This window comes from Sander lucioperca, chromosome 4, assembly GCF_008315115.2.
Source record: "Sander lucioperca isolate FBNREF2018 chromosome 4, SLUC_FBN_1.2, whole genome shotgun sequence".
Classification (NCBI taxonomy): Eukaryota; Metazoa; Chordata; class Actinopteri; order Perciformes; family Percidae; genus Sander; species Sander lucioperca.
Window position 1 is genome coordinate 29377637 of NC_050176.1, and position 21471 is coordinate 29399107.

The 21471-nt window shown below is 42.9% G+C and overlaps 3 protein-coding genes across 5 annotated transcripts in view; 2 read left to right on the forward strand and 1 right to left on the reverse strand.

The window, feature by feature from the left end:
- LOC116052165 (E3 ubiquitin-protein ligase pellino homolog 1-like) overlaps window positions 1-2186 on the forward strand; it is a 43019-nt gene extending 40833 nt beyond the window's left edge. The window contains exon 7 of the mRNA XM_031302692.2: window positions 1174-2186. Coding sequence (XP_031158552.1) covers window positions 1174-1752 — 579 coding nt within the window. The 3' untranslated portion in view covers window positions 1753-2186. The remainder of the gene's footprint in view (window positions 1-1173) is intronic.
- Window positions 2187-9714: 7528 nt separating this feature from the next.
- Window positions 9715-11429, reverse strand: LOC116052171 (cholesterol 24-hydroxylase-like). Its single transcript, XM_031302701.2, has 3 exons — window positions 11249-11429; window positions 10020-10086; window positions 9715-9936 (listed from the first exon to the last, which is right to left on the reverse strand). The coding sequence occupies exons 1-3, from the start codon at window positions 11311-11313 to the stop codon at window positions 9787-9789; spliced, it is 282 nt and encodes a 93-aa protein (XP_031158561.1). The 5' UTR covers window positions 11314-11429; the 3' UTR covers window positions 9715-9786.
- Window positions 11430-14808: 3379 nt separating this feature from the next.
- vps54 (VPS54 subunit of GARP complex) overlaps window positions 14809-21471 on the forward strand; it is a 48314-nt gene continuing 41651 nt past the window's right edge. For 2 of the 3 annotated variants that reach the window (XM_031302677.2, XM_031302679.2), the window contains exon 1: window positions 14809-14996. The gene's annotated coding sequence lies outside the window, so the exon portion shown is untranslated. The remainder of the gene's footprint in view (window positions 14997-21471) is intronic. The other variant, XM_031302678.2, reaches the window with a different exon arrangement.

Below are 21471 nucleotides of genomic sequence, written 5' to 3' on the forward strand. Positions count from 1 at the left end.
CGGGTGCAGGATAGGGCCCTCAGATGTTTAATGTTCACATTCATGTCTTCTTCCTTGCCTTTGTTGGTGCATTGCTTCGTTTCTTTGCACGTCACTGCCACCTACTGTCGATCAACAGAACAGCAGAAAACCTGAGGCAGGAATATTCATGCAATATTTCATTCTCTGACTTTTATTTGTTTTCATTTAACCTTTATTTTTTCAAAAATATTCCCCGTGAGTTTCAGAATAACGTAAAAGTACAATCAGATTTAAAACAAAAATGGACATACAGGACATAATGAGTAATTATCTGCGGTCCAAGCAACAACCAACGGGTCTTTTCTCCTCTTTCTCCTCTCCTCTCAGCACTGTCCTGATTACAATACAGCGTCACCACAATGGTGCAATTTCGCAAAATGCAACATATGTGACGGAGACCCACCAAGTGCAACGCTTGTCCAAAAACATTTTTTTCCATGAAGACACCGGTCCGAGTTTTCTCGAGATTACGTGCAATATCACGGACATAATCATTCAACATTTTGAATTAAATAGGGCTGCCACCTCTTAGTCGATAAGTCGACTAATCGGTCGTTTTGGTCTTAGTCGACTAAGATTTCTTTAGTTGATGAGTCATTTTTTATGCTTATTCATGCTTAATTACTCATTTCCAAGAAACTTATGAACACATTTCTGGTAAAAACAAGATTTAAAGTGGTGCTTTTGCAGGATTAATTGTGGAGAAAGTCAGTTTTACAGATGGTTCATTAACTACATTTATATTGTGCTTTTCTAGTCTTAACCACCTCTCAAAGAGCACAGCTCTGTCGATTACATCAACTAATCCATTAATCGACAAAATCATATAAGTGTTAGTCGACTAAGAATTTCTTTAGTCGAGGACAGCCCTAGAATTAAACACATACACCTACACTTACATCTACCTGAGTGTAGGGGCCATAAATATAAAACCCCTGTCTTATATATACATACTATATATATACTGAGAGGCTTATGCCTCAACGCAAGGGTCGAGGGTTCGAGTCCGACCTGTGGCAATTTCCTGCATGTCATGTTCTTTCCTAGCTGTCCTGTCGATTAAAAAGCTAATTTGTCTCTCGTATAACAACGACTTTAACCTGGATGCAGTGTGTGAACGGCGTTTATATCTTCTGCTCGTGTCTCCTTCAGGTGGACTCTGAGTGTAACGAGCTGGTGGACGGGTCTCTCATCGACCTGTGCGGCGCCACCCTCCTGTGGCGCACAGCGGACGGCCTGGCGCACACGCCCACCGTCAAACACCTGGAGGCCCTGCGGCAGGAGCTGAACGCTGGGCGGCCGCAGTGCCCCGTGGGCCTCAACACGCTGGCCTTCCCCAGCCTTCGCCGCAAAGACGTCCCGGACGAGAAGCAGCCCTGGGCCTACCTGCGCTGCGGCCACGTGCACGGCTACCACGGCTGGGGGGGCCGCCGCGACCCCGCGGTGGAGGCGGAGCAACAGGAGAGGGAGTGCCCAATGTGCCGGACGCGGGGCCCGTACAAGCCGCTGTGGCTGGGCTGCGAGGCGGGCTTCTACGTGGACGCGGAGCCGCCGACCCACGCTTTCGTCCCTTGCGGTCACGTCTGCTCGGGGATGACGACGGCGTACTGGAGTCAGATCCCGCTGCCACACGGCACGCACGCCTTCCACGCCGCGTGCCCGTTCTGCATCCAGCCGCTGGGCAGAGAGTCCGGGTGCATCAGACTCATCTTCCAAAGCCCGCTGGACTAGAAATACTCAGACTTCTTCTCTTAAGCTGTAACCAAGGGCGTAGATGTGGTTTTCAACATCGCACAGAAAAGTTTAAGAAATAAAGTACACGAAATACATCCGTAAAATAACCGAAAAAGTCCTGGCAGCTCAAATAGCCGGACTTTTCCCCCGTAATTAAAAAAATGGAAATGATATGTGTGCCTACAGTTAAAATACAGAAACATTTTCCGTTAGGTTGATTATATAAAACGATCTCACACAAAGCTGCTCAGTTAGTAAACTTCTGAAAACGTTGAAAGAAAGTTCAAAATTGTTGGGGGAGAAAGCGACAAAAATATGAGAAAAGTACGGAGACCCCCTGGGGTCAGCTGAGAAAAAATCAACTTAGTGCGTTTTCACACCTGTAGTTCGTTTGCTTTGGTCCGAATCAGTTGGTGAGTTTGTAAACTTGGAGCGATTTGCCCTCGGTCAGTTTGGTTTGGTTTCACACCTGGAAAAATCCAAACGTACCAAAATGCGTCATTACAAATCACGCAAGAACGTCCAGCCCTCTTATTGGTCGGATATGTCTGGGGGGCGGGAGCAAGAAAGTAAACACAGGAAGAAGGTCCTGTGTTCTGGTCTAGTGGTTAAACCAGCTCATTTCATTAAAATGATCAGACATTGTTTGGCGAGAGACGTGACTACGTCTGCTCTGGTCACCGAGACTTCGCTCCGCTCAGCCGGTGTCTGTCTCCAACTTTAGCGGCCGCTGGTTTGACCACGGAGATACGAGTGACGGACGGCGAGCTTGACCACAGTCTGTTTCTGTGAGAGAAACACTGCAAGCTGCTACAGTAAGCTGCTCTGCTGCATCTCAGACTGCTGAACACACCTGACTACAGGAGACATCAGCTCAGACTTGCGCAGTACGTATAGTTGGTGCGGTTAGAGTACGGATCACGTTCTCACCACAAACGAATAGGGTTGGGTACCGAAACCTACGCAAGAACGCAAATTTCGGTTCCTTATTTCGGTTCCACTTAATGTGTCGACTGAAATATTTTCCCTCTGTCGCTCCGAAACGGACGTAAAAATATCCCCCTTTCTCTGTAGTCTGCCGTTAGCTAGCTACCGTAAATGTAGGCTACTTTTAAAATGCCATATTCGCCCTCTGGGCTCACCAAAACGGACGTAAAAGCACATTACGGCTACCACATCTATAAAAGAGCCTTTCTTTGATGTCATTTTTCAGTTTTTCAAGAATCGGTTTAGGAATCAGAATCGTTTTAAAAGTACCGGTTCGGCATCGGAATCGTAAAAATCGTAAAAATCCAAACGGTACCAAACACTACAAACGACCTGCTCCAGAGTTGGATTGAAAGCGTACCGAGACCGCCTCAACAAGCCGGTCTCGGTACGCTTGTTTGGGTCGCTTTTGGTGCGCACCAGAGTTTGATTGCCACGTTCTCACCTGCCCAGACGAACCGCACCAACGGGACAAACCAACTCTAGTTCGATTCAACCGAACTAAAGGCTGTCGGTGTGAAGACGCCCTAAACCGTGCGCACAGAATAAAAATCCGTTCACTCGGTTTTATCCGTGCGAACCGGCACGGTTTAGTTGATGTTTTCTCAGCTGACCCCAGGGGGGCGCCGTAGAAAAGGGACAAAGAATTTCGGAAGAAAGTGACAACGTGGACTTAATCTCCCAAAACCAATCATATATTTTAAGGGGAGAAATCTACCTCTTCTAAATATTGGGGGGAACATATCCCCCGCATCCCCCCCCACCTCGAAATCTACGCCTACGGCCTTAACCAACAGTTTTTTTTTTCAAAACTTAATTTTTCATAACTTAATTTAACTTAATTTCGACCAATATTAAAAAAAAATGTATTGAGTTGATTCCTGCCCTTCTTTTCTTTAAATATTATATGATTATATACCTGATATATTCAGGTGTGAAAGTTCTTCCCTTGACAAAACTGTGACGATGTTAGATTTGCCTTAAACTTTTAATTTTTTTATTTATTCCTTTATCTCTTCAGTGAAATGTTTTGTAAATGAATGCAGAATGTAACCGCTGATTACTGCCTTAATAACCGCCATTAACACTAATAGTGCGTTCCATTCACAAGTCACGTTTTTCATTCTGTGGGTTAGCTCTAGCCATGTTAGCCATTGTTAGCAATACCAGTTTATAACAACGCATTAAGTCTGGCGAGGTCGGTGACTCAAGTCTGTTCGCTGTGTTCCGTGCAACCCGCTCTCACGCCAGTTCGTGAAATAGTCACGTTATTTAGATTTATTGATTCGTGCATAGGTCATGATTTTCTCTTTTATTTCGTGTACAGTTCACGATTTTTCGAATGCAACAACGGGGAAATTAAACGCCACAACGGGGAAATTAAAGGGCACACGCCGGCCACAACAACGGGACGGACCGCCACACGCGGGACGCGATCCGCATTCTCTGTGGCACGCCACAACGGGGAAATGCAACGCCACACGCCAGCCACAACAACGGGACGGTTGTGGTTAGGAAGAGAATAACGGGGAAAGGAACTGCAACACGCCGGACGCGATCCCCGGTCTCTCGCTTTATCAATACTACTCGCTACCGTAATCGTTCTGTGATCACGAAATATGCTTCCCGTTGAAATACATTACTTTAAAATTCGTGCTCACCACACGAAAATAACGACATTAACGTGTTCAGTACACGAATCAATAGATTCAATAACGTGACCATTTCACGAACTTCAAACGCTGTGAGACCGGGCTGTTCCGTGCCGTCGTCAGTCAGAGGAGCCGTCGGTCTTCACTCAATGACCAATCTGATTGGTGGAGTGCTAGCCCTTGACTAGCGAATCAGTGCACGAGAAAACCGGAGCTGACAACGCCAGCATCTTCTTATCACTAGCCATCGTATTTTCTTCCGTTCAGCGAGTAATGACAACAATGTTCCTTCTTGACTACGATCACCACTCTCTGATGAAAACAATGACTGACGACAGCGTTCTCTGTGTTTACGAGGTCTAGAGAGATGTTCCCTCATTTCCGGTTTTCATTTTTTTGGAGTGACAATACAGATTAGCGCCACCTGCTGTTATGGAGACGCATTACTTCTCGCGCACGCGCAGAACGTACGCTCAAGTTTTTGACCAACTGGGGGAGACAACTGATCAGTCAGACTGCCTTTTCTGCTGACGGTCGGCCGTCGGGTTGGTGTGTCCGAGCCTTTACGCTCAGTGGTGTAGTCTCACTCTTTCAGTGTTTTGGTAAGCTTGCCCCTAAAGCTATACTGCCGCTTCGGATGCCGCTGCAGCAGACGTTAACGTTACAGAAACTACAGAAAATGAGCCAGATGAGGCTGACGCTTTACGCGGTTACGTTACAAAAAACCCATGGGGTCGTCGCTCTGGGATGGGTGAGTCTAATGCTGGGAGGGAAAAAATTACAGGATACTCCCTACAAAAAACTAGACACTGGTTACGCTGTTTTTTGTGCATATAAACAGCGTAACAACATGTCTACGATGAAAGATGGACAGCACTGTGTATATGACTGATTTAGTGAGACACAAATAAGACAGAAGTGCTAATAAACTGTACGTTACTGCAGCTTCCCAGTTCCCAACTCCAAAAATCCGAGGTTAAGGGGGCGTGTTTCTGAATTTGACCTCGGAAAATCTGACTGCTGAGTACAAATGGAACGCACTATAAGGCTTATGTTCACAGCTGGCATTAACAGGCGCCTCGGGTGATCCAATCACAAGTGGACAGCTAGAGTACGTCAGTTCATACCTGGCAGCAGAATGTGTCTTGGGTAGGGTTGGGTATCGTTGGGGGTTTTTTTTTTACGATACCGGTGCTAAAACGATACTTTTAAAACGGGGCCGGTGCCTGAACCGATACTTAAAAAATAGGGTAATAGGGTATTTTACAATAACTTTGAATGCACCACGAGGCTTACTACTTTCAAGTGAACGCACCGTCTGTGTTGTTTTTTTCCGATAACGGCAGCTGCACACTGCTTAACGTCCCGCTGTTGGAATCCTCTACAGCGAAATACAGACACCCTTTACACCGTTTATGTCATGGCTACAGAGAATAGGTTGAACCCAAATGCAGAGACTGGCCGGTAGTGTAGGTTTGTCAGGAGATTTAATAATAAATCAGAGTTCATACCAAACAAGTGTCCTGATACAGCAGGCAGAATCCAAAACTGGAACAATCAAAATAACAGGAACACCGAGACCAAAAGGGGTAGAAGACAAACAACTCCAACACGGAAAACCATACACAGGAAATACAATGACCTGACACAAGACAAGGGGAACACAAAAACTAAATACACGGGGTAACGAGGAAACAAGGGGCAGGTGACACAAGGGCTGGGAAACAGGTGGAAAACATCAGGCAATCACAAGAGCGGGAAAACAGATAGTAAAACAAGACAAGACAAGACAGAGAACAGATTATCAAAGTAAAACAGGAAACAAGCAAAATACAGAACAGAAACAGACATTTTAACAGAAGTTAGCTGTTAGCTAACGGTAGGCTAACGTTACCTGCTGTCAAATGAAGTGTTAGCTAGCGTCACGTGCAGTGATGCTTCTGTTGCCTCTAACGTCTGTTTCAGAGCATCAGAGAGCGGAGCAGAAGGCGTTTAATTGGCACCAAAATGAGGCACCGAAATCCGCGTTTTAATTCTGTCCGGTAGATACCGGTCGTCGAGGCACCGGTGCCGTACCAGCACGGGTTTCGGTACCCAACCCTAGTCTTGAGTGATCACCGCTCTGTATGCAGATAAACATGTCCATCATTCCTGAAGACACTGACTTTGTTTACGTGCACATAGTATTCCGGTTTTTGCCCTTATACCGAAAAAAGACAATATTCCGACTAATGCACAGAGCTGATTGTACGCCGCAAACAGGCAAGAAGCCGCAAACTGTTGATTGAGATTCTGAACGCGCTGTATACAACTGTCCAAATAATGCCTCTAAAACCTGAATAATACCAGAATATCACACATACGTCTTAGTCAGAAAATGCTTTATTTGGTATAAGGCCTTATTCTGATTATCCAAACAGAATATGCTGTTTACATAACTTGAATCAAATTCGGAATATTGTCATATTCGGAGTAATAGTGAGATATTATTGTGCAATTTAAACATACTCAGTGGAGTAGAAGCGCTGCTGGGTGTTTGTGGTGATCACATCCAGGTGCTCTGTGGATACTTCAGGTGTACTCTGCTTATTCTACTTCAGGTGTACTCTGCTTATTCTACTTCAGGTGTACTCTGCTTATTCTACTTCAGGTGTACTCTGCTTATTCTGCTCATCGCATCGGGTAGAATCTGGTCTCCTTCAAAAACAATCCAAGGCACAATGTAGGGATGGTGACAAATTTATCATGCCAATGCAATATGCAATTAAAATGACCAATGCATTGTGACTGACATATATCTTCTTCAGGGTTCAGGTCCATCATTCGTGTTTGCATTTACAAAAATAAATATTGTAATGAAAATCTGTGTGTGTGTGTGTGTGTGTGTTTGTGTGTCTTAATATTGCTTGCAGCACCTGAGAAGCCCCGTGGTGAGGAGCAGAGAGTAACAACGGTGCTTTTTAGGTGGTGCACTAATCACTCCGCCCAATTAGCAGAAGTAGCAGTGCTTCACCTTCTGAGTGACTATACAAATCATAACATGTAAATAGGAACATGTTGGCGTTATTTTGTCACTTATTGGGAGCAGTAGGATAGATGGAGCCGGTTACCTCCAGGATCTGTGCTAAGCTAGGCTAGATGGAGCCGGTTACCTCCAGGATCTGTGCTAAGCTAGGCTAGATGGAGCCGGTTACCTCCAGGATCTGTGCTAAGCTAGGCTAGATGGAGCTGGTTACCTCCAGGATCTGTGCTAAGCTAGGCTACTGGTGGAGTCGTCAGACAGAGTTACGACACGCACGGAGATGAGAAGGGTATGTATGGACTTATCTCATGCTGCGTTCCAGGCAGCCCGTAACTCGTGTTTTCACGACCTTCTACCGGTGAAAGTGTCCTGGAACGGCAGTCAAACCCGTAACTTACTCCCCGTGAACTGGTACCAGATGGTTGTTCTCCCAGTTACAGTTTTTGACGTCACACACACATAAACAACAATGGCGACCCCTGTTGATGCTGTACAGACGCCGGTGATTAACGGTGAGAAATAGAAATAAATAGACATGAATAGGCAACGTAAAGTAATTCCGCACATTGTAATCATAACAATACACATACGATTGTGTACTACTACAGGTTATGTTTATTAAATTAAGCCCAAAATATGTCGCAGATTAGAAATCGCTAGTATTAGCTAACGGCTAGTTAACGTCAGCGTTAGCTAGCCGCTAGCCAACGTTAACGTTAGGTAGCCTAATGTGAATACTGCCAACGGCACAATGTTTAGCTAGCCAGCTTTGACTGTGTGCTAAATGTCTTTATTTTTATCATCAGACGCACAAATCTGCTGTACGTAACCGTAACTAAACCGACTTTCACTCAATCACAGTTTATCTGGATGATGGCGTGCGTGACTTTGCCTGGTACGCTACCAAGTCGTGAGTCGTGACTTGGAAGTCGTAACTTATGGGCTAAAAATTGTGGCTGTAATGCAACGAAAGGTCCCATGAGGTCCACCGGAAGGGGAGGGACTTCGCCTCTCTATAGGGGCGATGTCATTGGCTTTAAACATAGACTGTTAATATTAATGGACAACGCATCCGGTTCGGCGAAGTGCTGCAAGTGCGGAAGTGCCTTAAACCTGCTTTCTATCTGAATTCCAGCCAAGAGGGTAAGTCTCTCTCCACAACCCATACCTCCTATGGCGCCATTTTGATGCTACCAAGCCATCACCTCCCGTTAGCATCCCATTGACTGCCATTCATTTTGGCGCCACTTTGACAGAGAATAACTTTACATCTGAAGAGTTTAAAGACTCTATTTGTCCGTTGTTTATTTCTAAAGAAACACGACAATGTATAAAAGGCTCCATTACCTTGTACCTCACGTTATGGCTCCGTAGCAGACGTTTTTATAAAAATAGGCTAACGATTGTGTCATAACCACGAGACTTACTGTCTCATAGTAGAGGAATTACCGTATAGTACAGGAGAAGCTCTCAGGCAGTTTGGACTTCCATTAGCTGTTTAAGTTTAATTACTAATGTTAACTATCATTTTAGTGATCAATAATTAGCCTGTGTCTATGTTATCTCCTTACATATACCTACGCTCTCCGTCTCTGCTAGATTGGGAATGATTGAGATTTCTCTTGGCACAGCTACCAGAAGACTTCCAACTTTCAGACAGGTTGCTCACGTCACATCTACGTCTTCAAGCTCAGTTGGAGGCTGCTCAGTAACGCTCAGCCATCACCGGGAAAGATCTTCTAACATCCTTCACTGGTCTCCGTCCAGAGCAACGGGACCTGTTGGTCCATTTATTTAACTGTCTCATGCATGAGGTAAGCGTGGCTGGTGGGTTTTTGACTCTTGGCATGTGGCCTTTTGCCAGAAGACACATTTTATTTCAAAAGAAGCTGGAGGCAGCAAAAAAAAAAAACACCGCTAGCTAAACTATTAAAAAATGGCGAGTTTGTTCAGGGCGCAAAATTACGAATCCAACTATGGCCACGCCAAGACCCGCCGTACGAAGCAGCTTGATTGATTGGGGTTAGGATAGCCGATTGGTCAGGGGATAGGACCTCTACAAATCAGGTTACGTTACCTTGCGTAAGCATGGACGCCTGGCCAATAGTAGCTATTGAAGGGCGGGTCTTGGCGTGGCCATAGTGGGAAAAACAATATCACGTTCAGGACACCCCCGTCTGTCGGTAGCAATGATGACGCAGTGATTAGTGACGATTCTCTCCGACCAATCAGTAGTCTGCAGGTTTTCACGTCACCTTTTGGTATCGCCTCAGCTCGCTCGGAAAAACGCCATAAGTAACCCAAAAACCCATACACACCACGTGAACCATTTTTGTTTCTTCTCATGTTTATACGGCCCTGTAAGACCATTTACTTGTTTTGATCTCTGTGTCTGACAGAGCACACCACGCCACTCTTTGGCCTGAGTGTGCCAGTGTCCTCTATATCAAAGGTCTGTCCCGGCACAAGGGCGAAGTCAAACCTCTGGAGCAGCTTGGCCATCACCACTTTAGCCTCCATCTGCAATCGCCCCAGCCCACATTGAGTTAATGTCATGCGTTGTTATGTTTTTGTGTGCGTTGACTACTTATGACTTCACCCGCCTGAGCAAAGTTCTGTCCTAGGCATGAGCGTGGGCCGAGTGCAAAGGGGAAGCAGCAATAATACGGCCTTGTAAAACAGATAAGAGACAGCATCACTTAATGTACAATGCTTCCCTTCTTTCGTCTGGGACAACGATCAGTGTCCTAAAATCATACCTGCAAACTCAGAAGGGCTGAAAAAGGTGACACATCTCTAACATATATATATATATATATATATATATATATATATATTTATTTAAAATTAAATTATTTATTAAAAATGTAATAATAACTTATAACAATAAGTTATTTCACCAGTAAATTCCTGTTAACGACAACGAAAAAAAAACACTGGATGGGAAAAGGGTATTTTACAATAACTTTGAATGCAGCACGAGGCTGGCGAGGCTGAGTCTGTTTTTCAGACGACAGCAGCTACAGTCTGGTGTTAGAATCCTCTCCAGTGAAATACAGACACACTTTACACCGTTTAGCTGTCAGCATCTTAACCGTGTTTACTCCAGCTGCTAGCTAACAGTAGGCTAACGTTACCTGCTGCTAGCTAACGGTAGACTAACGTTAGCTGCTGCTAAGTGTTGTGTTAACTAGCGTCCCGTGCGGCGATGTTTCAGTTCCCTCTAACGTCCGTTTTCGGAGCATCAGAGAGAAGCGCAGGCATTTAAGTGGCACCTAAATAAGGCACCAAAATCCGCGTTGCTATTCGGTCCGGTAGAGCAGTGGTTCCCAACCTTTTTTCCTTGGCGCCCCCCCCTACTCATGTCTAAGAAAAGCTGAGCCCCCCCTGAAACCGAAGTTGAGGTTACTCTCAACAAAAAGTGCTTTTTTTACGTTTCTCCGCCATGTTTCATTCATAAAATATGTAGTTTTTATACAGACTTTTGTATTCATTATATATTCTAGTGTATTATCCTAATTTGTTTAACATGTGCACATTTTTTTTTTACCTCAACCTCAAACCAGATAAAGACTTGCGCTCCCCCTGTGATCTTTGCCGCTCCCCTAAGGGGTGCCCGGACCCCAGGTTGGGAACCACTGCGGTAGATAACGGTTGTTAAGGCACCGGGTCTCAGACCCCGCCGCCCAAATAAAAAATCTTCCGATCTACACGATTCACGTGGATGACATTTTCCCATTCAAAACAGCGATTTTCGCTGAAAAGCAACTAGTTTGCAGGTATGTAAAATGTTAAGACTAAAAATAAAAGGCGTCATTTTGTGAAAACTTACGTGGGAGCATCTGGGTGAAATCTGTCTGGATCAAATGTCAGCGGGTCCTTGAAGAATTTCTCCATTCTCCCAGTCACATGGGAGCTGAACTGAATTTCAGAACATTATGATAGCAGATCAATATTCACTGTCCCTTAGGTTGTGGCATGTTGATACATTTTGGGCAGCAAGATACGCCCTGTCTCCTTCTCCCAGGAGTAGGATTGGATATGGTTTGGGTTTTTTCCGATACTGGTGCTAAATCGATACTTTTAAAATGGTGCCGGTGCCTAAACGGTGCCTTCTGCTGGTTTATAAATCACTAAACGGTTTAGGTCCAAAATACATTTCTGATCTGCTGCTACACTATGACCCACCCAGGGGGAAGCAGCGTTCAGTTTTTATGCTCCGCATATCTGGAACAAACTCCCAGAAAACTGCAGATCTGCTGCAACTCTGTTCTTTTAATCAGTCCCTCCAGAAAAACGTGATTATGCGATCGCATAATTCAACGCATAATCAGCCATTTTTTCAAATACGCCGCACTTTCGCCGCATAAATTGCCGATTTCCGCACAAAATATGCGGGGCTTGCATGATTTCATAATCCCCGCATTTTCATTGCAAAAAAGTCACACATATATCTTAGCAGAAATTTGAAAAATGTTGCGTTTACTTCACACAAGAGCAGCCGTTTCCCCCTGTTGCCATGGGAACGTTATGAAGTGACGTAATTACGCGACGTGAACATCATCGAAAAGCTGCAAACCCCGCGATGAAGCCACGATGAAACCGCAATTTTTGCAAGTTCCCGCAATTTCATCGCATAAAATTGCATAAATATCCCGCATATTCCATCGCATTTTTTAAGAACACGCCCAAAACAATCACAAAAAAAACGCATTTTTCTGGAAGGACTGGATAACGGCATACGAATTGGCGTGTCATACATACGGCATTTCATGAGATCAGTCTGCCTAAAGAGCTAAACCGTCTTTTTCCTAACTCCGTGTACCTGTGAGAGGTAGACCAGTTTCCCCAGATCATCATAACTGATCTCCTGTTTCATCCCAACGACATCATCCACCTCTTTCTTTACTCTGAGAAATAAAAACCCAACTGAAGAAACCATTATTCAAAAGCAACAATGTGAAAATAACAATTTTGCACCTCATTTGTGGTTCTTACTTCTCCAGGATGTCAGGATGTCTCCCAAGTTCCACGATGCAAAAAGCCGGTTGATTAGCAGTTGTTTCTTGCCCTAAAACGTTAGAACGTTATCTTCAAAACCCCAAAGTTGTCCTTAAAAGGAAAGGTTCATCAAAAACACAATAAAATGTAGGACTTAAATATACAGTGGATTGTAGAGGTGCAACGATGAATCGATTAATCGATTAGTTGTCAACTATTAAATTAATCGCCAACTATTTTGATAATCGATTAATCGTTTGAGTCATTTTTTTATTAAAAAAAATAAGATTTCTCTGTTTCCAGCTTGTTAAATGTGAATATTGTTCTAGTTTCTTCTCTCCTCTGTGACAGTAAACTGAATATCTTTTGAGTTTTGGACTAACCAAGACGTTTGAGGACGTCCTCTTAGTCTTTGGGAAACACTGATCCACATTCTTCACCATGTTTTGACATTTTTATAGATCAAACAACTAATCGATTAATCGAGAACATAATCGACAGATTAATCGACTATGAAAATAATTGTTAGTTGCAGCCCTACAGTGCTGCTCATAAGTTTATGAACCCATGCTAAAGTTGACTAAAAAGAAGAATAAAAAAAATCATCTTTGCATCTTTGGAAATTGATCTTAGTGCCTTAATTAAAAAAATGAGGAAAAATCCAATCTTTAAGGACACCAATTTTCTTTGTGAATGAATAATGTATCGTAAATAAATAAATAAATGTTCTTCCTTAAAATACAGGGGGCATAAGTCAGTACACCCCTATGTTAAATTCCCATAGAGGCAGGCAGACTTTTATTTTGAAAGGCCAGTTATTTCATGGATCCAGGATACTATGCATCCTGATAAAGTTCCCTTGGCCCCCACATCATCACATACCCTTCACCATACCCCCACATCATCACATACCCTTCACCATACCCCCACATCATCACATACCCTTCACCATACCCCCACATGATGATGTGGGGGTATGGTGAAGGGTATGTGATGATGTGGGGGAGAAAGAGAAAAGGGTATCTCTCTCTCCCCTGAAGCAAATTGTCAATTCGGCATCAATTTTTCGCAAGACTGCCTATATTCGAAATCTAAACAGTTCATTTCTCGCCTAAAACGTTGTCAGAAGTGAATTTAATGATGAATAAGATGGTGAAAATTGTTAAAAATGTCCCGTTGTTGGTTGTTGCTCTGTCTGCAAGTTCCGAGTTGGCAGTGGGCGGGACTTATAAGTTTGACCAATCAAGTACACCTAGGAAAATGGAAAAGGGAAAAGGGAAAAGGGAAGAGACCCTGCTCTGAAGTAGGAGCTAAAAAAGTACGCTACTGTGGCCAGACAAACTTAAAAATCCCTCCGGTCGGAAAGCCCATCGTCACAGAAACACTGTGGTCCGATTCCGATTTAATAAAATGTTATCACACCCATATATATCAGCTTGTACACATGTCTCCAGTTGTTTTAATTATGACAGAGTAGCTGTCAAAATGCTCTACATGCGACCTGTTGCTGATTTTAATTAACAACAGACTGTAGGTGATCCCTAATCTGAACGGATTTAGTCTCTCTGACTTCTAAACGTAACTATCAGCCTGCACACAACATGTGTTCTGTACAGAATAAGCCTTTAAATCAGACAAATAGCAGTTAAAATCCCTCCAGTTTTTTAATTTAATTTTTTTTAATTTTTTTTATTTATACATACAGATCATTACAGACAAATACAACACGAAATACACAGGACAGATGACATACAACATTACATCAGATACACAACATACAGGGGTACAGCCACAGTCACGATAGGCCTGAGTGGACAAGCTGGTAGGCAGAGAAAAAGTTAAAAAAAATTATTAATAAACCTTTGAGGTCACATAGAACCAGAGTTCTTACAGCCTTAGTGTTTTTTGAGTACTTAATTGAATTAATGTAATTTCTAAACTCATTCATAAAACCGGAAAAGATTGGTATTTAGCATATAGAAATAAAAGATTTATAATGAAGTGTTTACCTTCATGTTCAGCTTCAAAGTCAAACATACCAAAGAAAATATCCTTAAAGCAAAATGCAAAATAAAAAATCTGGGATTAATACTATATGAATGAATTTTAGGAACTCCGAGAAACACCTAACACAAAATTTAATTTAATTTAATTTAATTTAATTTAATTTAATTTAATTTAATTTAATTTAATTTAATTTAATTTAATTTAATTTAATTTAATTTAATTTAATTTAATTTAATTTAATTTAATTTAATTTAATTTAATTTAATTTAATTTAATTTAATTTAATTTAATTTAATTTAATTTAATTTAATTTATCGACCGCTGGCCAGCAGGTGGCAGCAGCGAGCTTTTGGTGAAAACAGAAGACAGAAGAAGCGGCCGCTGGCTGGCCCTCCTCCCGCAGTGCATCATGGTCGCTGTATCTGCTGCTGCTGCTGCTGCTGTGTGTCCGGTTGTTTTCCTCCCGGTTCCTCCGGTATTCCTGTGATGTTGAAGAGGAGAAACGCCGGTTGCTGTGCTTCACACGACAGGTACGGAGGCGGCCGAAGCCCCGCTCCCACGGAACTTTCTCGGTGTGTGTCTTATTTAATTTCCTCTTATCCGAGTTTCTAGCTGTTAGCTGCCTGGCTAACCTGCTAGCATTAGCCAGTCTACGTGTAACCCCCGACAACATTAGCTTTAGCATTAGCTTTCGACACAGGCCGCGGGTATTCAGAGCCTTTATCAGCCCTGTCATCGAAAGTGAAATGTTGTGTAGTGTGTTTTTTCGTTACCGTTTAGTGTTGACTTCACTGTCCGCTCAGTGGAGTTAACGCTAACTGATTAATCAGTGAATGCACGGGAACTAAGCTAAAGCTAGCTGGCTAGCCTCTGTCACAGCTGCCTGTCCTGTTGGAAGACAGCAGTATCGGAATGTAACTAAGTACATTTACTCAAGTACTTTTCTACACATTTTAAGATGTGTGTGTGTGTGTAGGAGTGTGTAGTAGTGTGTGTGTACTTAAGTACTTGTGTACATATGTTAAGGTACTTGTACTTTTGTGTGTGTGTGTATTTAGGAGTGTTTGTAGGAGTGTGTGTGTGTGTGTGTGTGTGTGTGTGTGTGTGTGTGTACTTAAGTACTTCTGTACACATTTTAAGGTACTTGTACTTTTGTGTGTGTTTAAGAGTGTGTAGTAGTGTGTGTGTTTGTAGGAGTGTGTATGTGTACTTAAGTACTTGTGTACACATTTTAAGGTACTTGTGCTTTTGTGTGTGTGTTTAGGAGTGTGTGTACTTAAGTACTTGTACTTTTGTGTGTGTGTGTATTTAGGAGTTTTTGTAGGAGTGTGTGTGTGTGTACTTTAGTACTTGTGTACATATGTTAAGGTACTTGTACTTTTGTGTGTGTGTATTTAGGAGTGTGTGTGTGTACTTAAGTACTTCTGTACACATTTTAAGGTACTTGTACTTTTGTGTGTGTTTAAGAGTGTGTAGTAGTGTGTGTGTTTTGTAGGAGTGTGTGTGTACTTAAGTACTTGTGTACATATTTTAAGGTACTTGTACTTTTGTGTGTGTGTTTAGGAATGTGTAGGAGTGTGTGTTTTGTAGGAGTGTGTGTACTTGTGTACACATTTTAAGGTACGTGTACTTGTGTGTGTGTTTAGGAGAGTGTAGGAGTGTGTGTTTGTAGGAGTGTGTGTGTTTAGGAATGTGTGTTTGTAGGAGTGTGTGTACTTTAGTACTTGTGTACACATTTTAAGGTATTGGAACTTTATTTAAGTATTTCTTTTTCTATAAAACTTTCTAGTTCTACTCCGCTACACCTCAGACGTAGATATTGTACTTTTTACTCCACTACTTTTGTCTGACAGCTGTAGTTACTTTCCAGATGTTTCCATCCCCTTCCTGTCCAGTGAAAACCACGTATCTCCAGATGTGTTGATGTTGAATGTTTGTGATAAACTGAAGGGTGAAGTTTTCTAGAGATGCACCGATTACAACTTTCTAGGCCGATTCTGATTTTCTTTGAGTTAGGCCAGGAGATACTGATTTTAGCCGATTCTGATTTCATTTTTTCTAACCACTTTACAGCACACACGTATTTATTTTCTATCTTTTCTTTAATAGAACATGTGTTGAACAGATAATGGATCACTATAAAATAGAACTATATAAATTACTCCTGGTGTGGGACATTCACACACATCTAAAGAGCAATGTTAGAACCATTTCCTTCTTTTCACGTCCAATATCCAACTAAAGAAATGTGATTTAGGTTTTTGGTGTCGTCCCTCCACGCCCTACTTTCTCCTTGCAGGTGTTGCATATTGTAAACTTGTTATCTTCTGCACACACGCTGAAGAATTCCCAAACAGCTGACATGTTGCAGGTTAATTCACCAGGTTCCTACATGTGGGAGAACAGCGCCGACACGCCTTCACACCGCGAGCGGGTACGCGCCACACACGGCGGAAAAGTTGAGAGAAAGGAAAAAGAGAGCGTGCTGTGGCGTCCGTGCTGTGGCGTCCATGTGTGCGTGCGTCCTTGAGAAATGTAACTGGTATAACTTATGTTGTCAGTTAATTGGAGCGTTGACCGGCATGAAATCACCATATGTTATACTGACCTGCCGGTCACTGGCCGGTCTATCGGTGCATCTCTAAAGTTTTCCGTTATGTTTCCTTCATTCCCGGCAATTTCCACTGGATGCGTAGCGGCTCCTGAACGGCGACGGAGTCATTAGGTTTCCATTAAAGTCAGTGTGTGTATTTCCACTGACTGCAGAACGTCTGCGTCCCGACTCCGTCCCAGCTCCGGCGGTCCCAGTCCTCCGGAGCAGATACCCAGAGCTTCTATGTTTGCCGGACGCCGGAGAGCTCCGCAGCAATTCAGCACACGGCAGATAGTGCGGGACAGGAAGTCGAGCACAGAAACAAAATAAAAATCCGGTTGATTTTCAAAGTAAAATCCACCGTGCTCACGGCGGATCATATTTCCCTGCACTACACCTTGAAAACACAGCTCAGAGTAGTTTCCCCTCTACTCCTCTGGATGGAAACTAACTGGTGGTGGTTTTGTGGTTCTGTTCTACGTGAATTCGTGAGATCTCGTGGGTCCTCGTGACTACAGCTGTCAGTCATGGCCGCAGCCGTGCCGCAACAAATCCGGACCTGGTGGGTATTGACGGACGGCGGAGCACCACTAGATGCAGACGTTCCGCGTCCAGTGGAAATCCACAGCCAAAGGTCCAATGTGTGGGAATTTCTCCCATCTAGCGTTGAGATCATATATCGCAATCAACTCTCTTTGATGGTGGTGGTAAATATTCATGGAAAAAGGACACGTTTGTGAACGGGCAACACAGATTTTGATAATGAACAACTAAACACGTTAAACACTCGGACTTTAAAAGCCAAATAAAGTCTTTAAAAAGCCTCTCGGATCAGCTGGAAAATGCATCACCACAAAGCTGGAAACGGGGCTGTTTTTCTGACACCGTGAAAAGTTTAAAAACTTTTTAGAGATACGTGGTTCTCACAGGACAGCGACGTTACTAACATGATGTTATAGACCATGATGCATTGCTGTAGATTAAACTACCCATCAGTGTATAACGGAGTTAGAATGAGCACAACCTTTACCCTCGTCTTGTCTTCCCGTCGACCGTGCAACTTTGTGTTTTTCTGGGTCGAAATTTCAACATTTTGTTGCTCGTTTTCTACACTTTTCTTGACGTTTTTGTCGATTTCATTCAAAAAATTTTTTTTCATTTTTTCCCCATTTTTTTAATTTTATCTTAGTCAATTTTTTTCAAAGTTTTTTGTCACTTTTTTTTAACATGTTTTTGTCACCTTTGGCGATGTTTTTGATGGTTATTTTTTGTCACTTATTACAATTTTTTTTGTCACTTTTTTTGGGCGTTTTTTTAAATTATATTAAATTATAGTTTTTTGTCACTTTTTTTTTTAGCAAGTATTTGTCACCTTTGGTGATGTTTTTTATGTCACTTTTTCCGATTTCTTTTGGTCACTTTTTTCAGCGTTTAAAAAAAAAAAAAAAAAAATAATGTTGATGTTATAGACCATGATGCATTGCTGTAGATTAAACTACCCAACAGTGTATAGAGGAGTTAGAATGAGCACAACCTTTAAAGGAGAATTGTTTGTAAATCGGGAGCATTGTCTGTAGCGAGACAAACGAAAATCGGTGCTGCCTACACCGTGTTATGTAAGCGTTAAACTGGCTTTCAGCCTCTTAACGTGTTCGAAATGTCATTACAAGTGCCTCCCCATGTGAAGGGATTCCTTCCGAGTGAACACAGTGAATCTGACTGCAGTCGATGTGAAAGAAATGCATAAAAGTCGTGCTAATTCAGCTCTGGTTAGTTCCGGTGTTGAGACGGCAATTGCAGCAGGAAAATGCAACATACGCATCAATGCAGCAGGAATATTAATCCAGAAATATCAGATAGAAGAAGGTAAAACACCGACAGGATTTTACTGCTCAATCAATACTTTTACTTTTCATACTTTAAAGCAGCCATATTCTGCTCATTTTCAGGTTCATAATTGTATTTTAAGGTTGTACCAGAATAGGTTTACATGGTTTAATTTTCAAAAAACACCATATTGTTGTTGTACTGCACCGCTCTCTCTCACTGCTGCAGCTCCTCTTTTCAGCTGGTCTCTGTTTTAGCTACAGAGTGAGACCTCTTTTCTTCTTCTTCTTCTTCTGTACTATCTTTGATTACACTTGCACATGCCCAGTAGCTCAGATGTAGATCATGTCAGCTAGCTAGCTCCATAGACAGTAAAAGAGAGCTCACCCAGAGACTGAAGGCAGGACACGTTCAGAAACTGTATCTCACTCTAAACAGCATGGATGGATTTTTTTCAAAGTTTGTATGAGTGTGGAAGCACCAGAGACACAACATAAAACCCCAAATCCCAGAAAAAGTGATTTTTTCATAATATGGGCACTTTAAGTACATTTGCTGCTGAGAAAACGCAAAGATAAGGAGTCGATTTGAGTGAATAAGAAGTAATTCGTCCTTGTATTTTAAACTGGAGGAGCTTTTGCAGAACAGAAAGTCCCTAAAACTGCTGGTGTCCACCTAGAGACTGGCATGGGGTACTTTCCATATGATCATCTCTCAATGCAAATCAGACCAGCTGTTAGGCTAACTGACATAAAACCATGTTAATCTCTAGGTATGGGGAAGGGTATGTGATGATGTGGGGGTATGATGAAGGGTATGTGATGATGTGGGGGTATGGTGAAGGGTATGTGATGATGTGGGGGTATGATGAAGGGTATGTGATGATGTGGGGGTATGGTGAAGGGTATGTGATGATGTGGGGGTATGGTGAAGGGTATGTGATGATGTGGGGGTATGGTGAAGGGTATGTGATGATGTGGGGGTATGGTGAAGGGTATGTGATGATGTGGGGGCCAAGGGAACTTTATCAGGATGCATAGTATCCTGGATCCATGAAATAACTGGCCTTTCAAAATAAAAGTCTGCCTGTCTCTATGGGAATTTAACATAGGGGTGTACTGACTTATGCCCCCTGTATTTTAAGGAAGAACATTTATTTATTTACGATACATTATTCATTCACAGAGAAAATTGGTGTCCTTAAAGGTTGGATTTTTCCTCATTTTTTTAATTAAGGCATTAAGATCAATTTCCAAAAGGTGATTTTTTTTTTTTTTTTTTTTTTATTCCTCTATTTAGTCAACTGTAGCAGGGGTTCCTATACTCATGAGCAGCACTGTACGCCACGTTATGAGATCAGTCTGCTGTACCAGAGTATTGTTACAGTGTGGTATTAGTACTTTTATCTGTACCAGAGTATTGTTACAGTGTGGTATTAGTACTTTTACTGAAGTAAAGGATCTGAATACTTCTTCCAGCGTTGCACCAAACCCTCCAAAGCAGCACGTCTTAAATATAAACCGGCCTATTGTCTCTATTTTTACCTTCCAGACGTCTCCGTAGGCCGGCTGTGAGAGTCTGAAGTTTTACACTCTCAAGTGGTTATTTTAGGCGTTGATGTGACGATGATGTGCAGACAGAAGGAGCTAAAATCAGCGGTGGTCGGTTACAGACCTCTCCTCTAATCCTCTTGTCAGCGTGACCACACTCTTTTAACAGTCTTTTTCTGTGTTTTTGGAAAAGACAGGTGAGTTGCCGGAGGACAGTTAGAAATAGTGCTGGGTAATTCATTGTTACCTAAATTTTAGGGCTGCAGTCGAATAATCTGGCTGTTATATTTGTTGAGTATGCCCTCTGTAAAATCTCAGGAAATACTAGGCCGAAAAACAAATCTGAATTCCTGGCAATTACAACTTAACGTGACATCTTATTTACGTTGAGATGCAGACAGACACACACACACACACACACACACACACACACACACACACACACACACACACACACACACACAGCCAGACAGACACACACACCGTCACACACACACACACACACACACACACACACACACACACACACACACACACACAGCCAGACAGACACACATACACACACAGACAGACAGACAGACAGAGACACCCACACCCACACACACACACACACACACAGCCAGACATACACACACACAGACAGACAGACAGACAGACAGACAGACAGACAGACGCGCACACAGACACACACACACACATGCACAGACACACGCGCACGCACGCACAGACACGCACACGCGCACACACGCACAGACAGACAGACACCCACACACACACACACACACACACACACACACACACACACACACACACAGACAGACACCCGCGCACACAGACACACACACACATGCACAGACACACACACGCACACACGCACACACACACGCGCGCGCACACACGCACGCGCGCACACACACACACACACACACACAGACAGAGACACAGACATACAGAGACATACACAGACACACACACGCACACACAGTCTTTTTCTGTATAATCATTGTTTTTTGGAGAGAGACGTAGTGCTGAAATCGATTAATCGGCGTCTAGAGGTGACGGTCTCGGCGTCACCCC

Coding starts and splice junctions, on each gene's coding strand:
- LOC116052171 (XM_031302701.2), bottom strand. CDS start 11,313: ATGGAGAAATTCTTCAAGGACCCGCTGACATTTGATCCAGACAGATTT. Junction 10,087..11,248: donor TTTCACCCAGATGCTCCCAC/GTAAGTTTTCAC, acceptor CTGTTTTACAAG/GCCGTATTATTGCTGCTTCC. Junction 9,937..10,019: donor TAGGACAGAACTTTGCTCAG/GCGGGTGAAGTC, acceptor GGGCGATTGCAG/ATGGAGGCTAAAGTGGTGAT.